At 41.4% G+C, this 2,968-nt stretch overlaps 1 protein-coding gene across 1 annotated transcript in view; it reads left to right on the forward strand.

Annotated features, from left to right (window-relative positions):
* The window catches only part of LOC123516449 (nucleoredoxin-like), a 223,502-nt gene extending 222,340 nt beyond the window's left edge, over nt 1-1,162 (forward strand). Inside the window, exons 9-10 of the mRNA XM_045275743.1 lie at nt 491-639; nt 851-1,162. Coding sequence (XP_045131678.1) covers nt 491-639; nt 851-920 — 219 coding nt within the window. The 3' untranslated portion in view covers nt 921-1,162. The remainder of the gene's footprint in view (nt 1-490; nt 640-850) is intronic.
* Nucleotides 1,163-2,968: the final 1,806 nt, after the last annotated feature.

The following is a 2,968-nucleotide window of genomic DNA, read 5'->3' on the forward strand; positions in this document are numbered from 1 at the left end:
AGTTGGTTATCTTTTCTTAATTTACTCACTCCGTCTTCTGTTTACTCGATGGTGTAGATAGGTAACTCATTTTGTTTTCTTTGAATATTCGATAGGATTGAAAGTATATATATTGTTTTCCCCTATTGTGTGTGTGTGTGTGTGTGTGTGTGTGTGTGTGTGTGTGTGTGTGTGTGTGTGTGTGTGTGTGTGAGTGAGTGAGTGTTGAGAGATCCTACTTTATTCTCAAAAACAGCTGTGTCTAATCTTAGTGTTACGTAATTAACCGGATATATTTGTAATCTTTTTATTATGTCGCTCTTGTATGGCTAAAGTAAGTTTTTAATGTCTTCCTGACCAGATCTGCATTCTCGTTTGCATTACGGAATTTAATTTGTTACATTTTTTTTTATGGTAAACATATATATTTTTCAATGATAAATCTTCTATTCTTTGCGTACCTATACAGTACATACTTACGGTACTTTCTTTTATTTGCTATCATGTGCAGGACGAGGTGGCAGACAGTGTGAGGGATTACGCGTGTCTAGAGGACGTGGTGCCTCTGGTGGCTATCTTGGACTTGGCCGAGGGGTCCAAGTTCTTGCTTGAAGATGGTGTCGAGGTATCCACCGCCACCGTCCACAACTTCGTCACCAGGTATTTCACAATGGGACTCACCTGCTATCATCAAGACACCAGTGTTTTGCCTGTTAACTTTGATTTCTGTAAGAGATCGTTAACATTATATTACACAGTATATAAGTTTCTGTTAATACATTTTAGGTGAGCATCCCCACTTTTTTTTTTTTTTTTTCGTAGGACTCACTGATTTGAGTATTGTTCTAATGCAATGTTTTGTACTTTTTAGATACACACATGACAAGCTTAAGCCTCTGCCCATCAGACCAGGCGCCGCTGAGGCCACTGGCGCCAGCTAACACCACCCACTGCCTTATGGAACAATATAAGGCAAAAGGATGGAGTCTTCTTTTAGAGCGAAACTTGGATTTTAACTTTGTTATTACATTAATATTGTACTTGCATAAGGTCTGTGTCACGGATAAATGCAGAAAGTGTTGTAGTACATATTTAGCTATGTTTGTGATTATATCAGACTATTTCATAGAGATTTGTGTTGAATTTGATATGAATATAACTAATAATTATTATTGTAAGAAAATGCTTATAGTTTTCATGGTTGTTTCACTCTTTAATTCTATTCTATGTGTTTAATGCTGAAGTTACCATCTTGTCTGTCTGTGGCGCTCAAAACGCAAAGCAGATTCCAAGAACAATAGAGGAAAGTATGATATCTATTGATGAAAAAGGCATATTATATAACAGAGAATGGCTCAAGGCTCGAGCGCGGACTGAATGAACACTGATGTCCTAGTGATTCTTCCCACTGCGAGTCAAGCGAGGCTGTGGCTTTATTCAGAAACGCTTTGCTCTCTCTCACCACCAGAGGTGGGCGCGCGAACCTTTTTTTGGGTTCCGAATCCGAACCCGAATCTTCGCCGGTTTTGGGTTCCGAACCTCCGAATAGCGAACCCGATTTTCAAAATTTCGGTACGAACATTTATTCCGAACATTTGTCTGCGAACCTCCGAATCTTTAAAAAATAGCAAAGCGAACCTTAATTCCGATACCTTCCGAACCTTTCCAAACCTAAATTTTACTCAATGTCCATGTCCTCGGCTCTACTTGTGCCAGGCATCAGCTCCGGACTCGAAAACTCTGGCAGTTGGATATCGCTGGCGTCAGATTCACTCTCAGCGAGGCCGCTTGGATTCCTGGACCTTGGTGTGTCAGACTGAGCACTTGGGTTTCTCGACCTCGGTGTGGATGTCACATACTTGTCCATTGTCAGCGGTGAGTGTGATGTGAGTAGAGTAGTCTTGCCTCCTTGGGTGTCCTCTCCAGAGTGTTGTCAGTGCAACGGTTGAAGAATGTCTGACTATTGTAGCACTGTTTAACTAAATCACCGCGCATGCGCAGTCACCGGCGCATGCGCGGTGGCTGCGCGTCACTAACAAGCGTTCTGATTGGCTGGCAGCCAGCTGCAGTCACAACATGACGAGTCTGTGTGGTACAGATAAAGCAACGAGTTAAACACCACGAGTATATTTCCAAGTTCAAAGAAGGGCAGTCCAGGCAGTACTACTAGTCTTTGTTTCGCATTACTACACACAGTCACACAGGCTTGCATATCGAGCACATTTCGAGCAGTGGTCATTTGAGACACACACACACACTTACACGCCCATACTGAAATAGAAGTAGAGAGAAGCGATAAAGTAAAACACAATACTAATGGTCATAGGCGTCTCTAGTTGTTACAGAAACATAGGCGTCACCACATCTGTATGCCGCGGAAAAGTTGAAAACCAATGTTTGGTCGTCTTCGTTTTTTCGAATTTTTCCCGGGATACGGAGGTTCGGATTCGCGAAAAAAAAGACGTTCCGAACCCGGAAGTCCGAATCTTTTTTGACGTAGGTCCGAATCCGAATCTCCGAACCCAAATCCGGGATTATGCTGGTCCGAACAAATCCGCGGATAAAGGTTCGCGAACATTTGTTCGGAACGCCCACCTCTGCTCACCACGACCATTTTCAAAACGTTACAGAAGTGATAAACCCTATTTTTCAAGATTGCTTCTCTCTATAGTAAAGTAGATATTTCGTTTATCTTTCACTAAAACCATAGAAATACCATGAAAACCCGTATAGTGGAGATGCGGGGAGATATTTCAGAACCTGTGTAATCCACATGAATCTCCAAACTCTTTTTCCTCAATGAAATAACAAGAAGAAAGAGAAATAAACAAGATTTGGTGAACCCAATAATATATTTCACTGTCGAGCTTTGTAAGAGAATAAAAGCTTCAATTTGCGTCCTGAAATCCACCAGACTATAGATCACTCGTAATTTATCATAGAAATCACACACTATTCGAAATTATTATGATGATGCAATATGCCGTGT

Source organism: Portunus trituberculatus, chromosome 41 (genome assembly GCF_017591435.1).
Source record: "Portunus trituberculatus isolate SZX2019 chromosome 41, ASM1759143v1, whole genome shotgun sequence".
NCBI lineage: Eukaryota > Metazoa > Arthropoda > Malacostraca > Decapoda > Portunidae > Portunus > Portunus trituberculatus.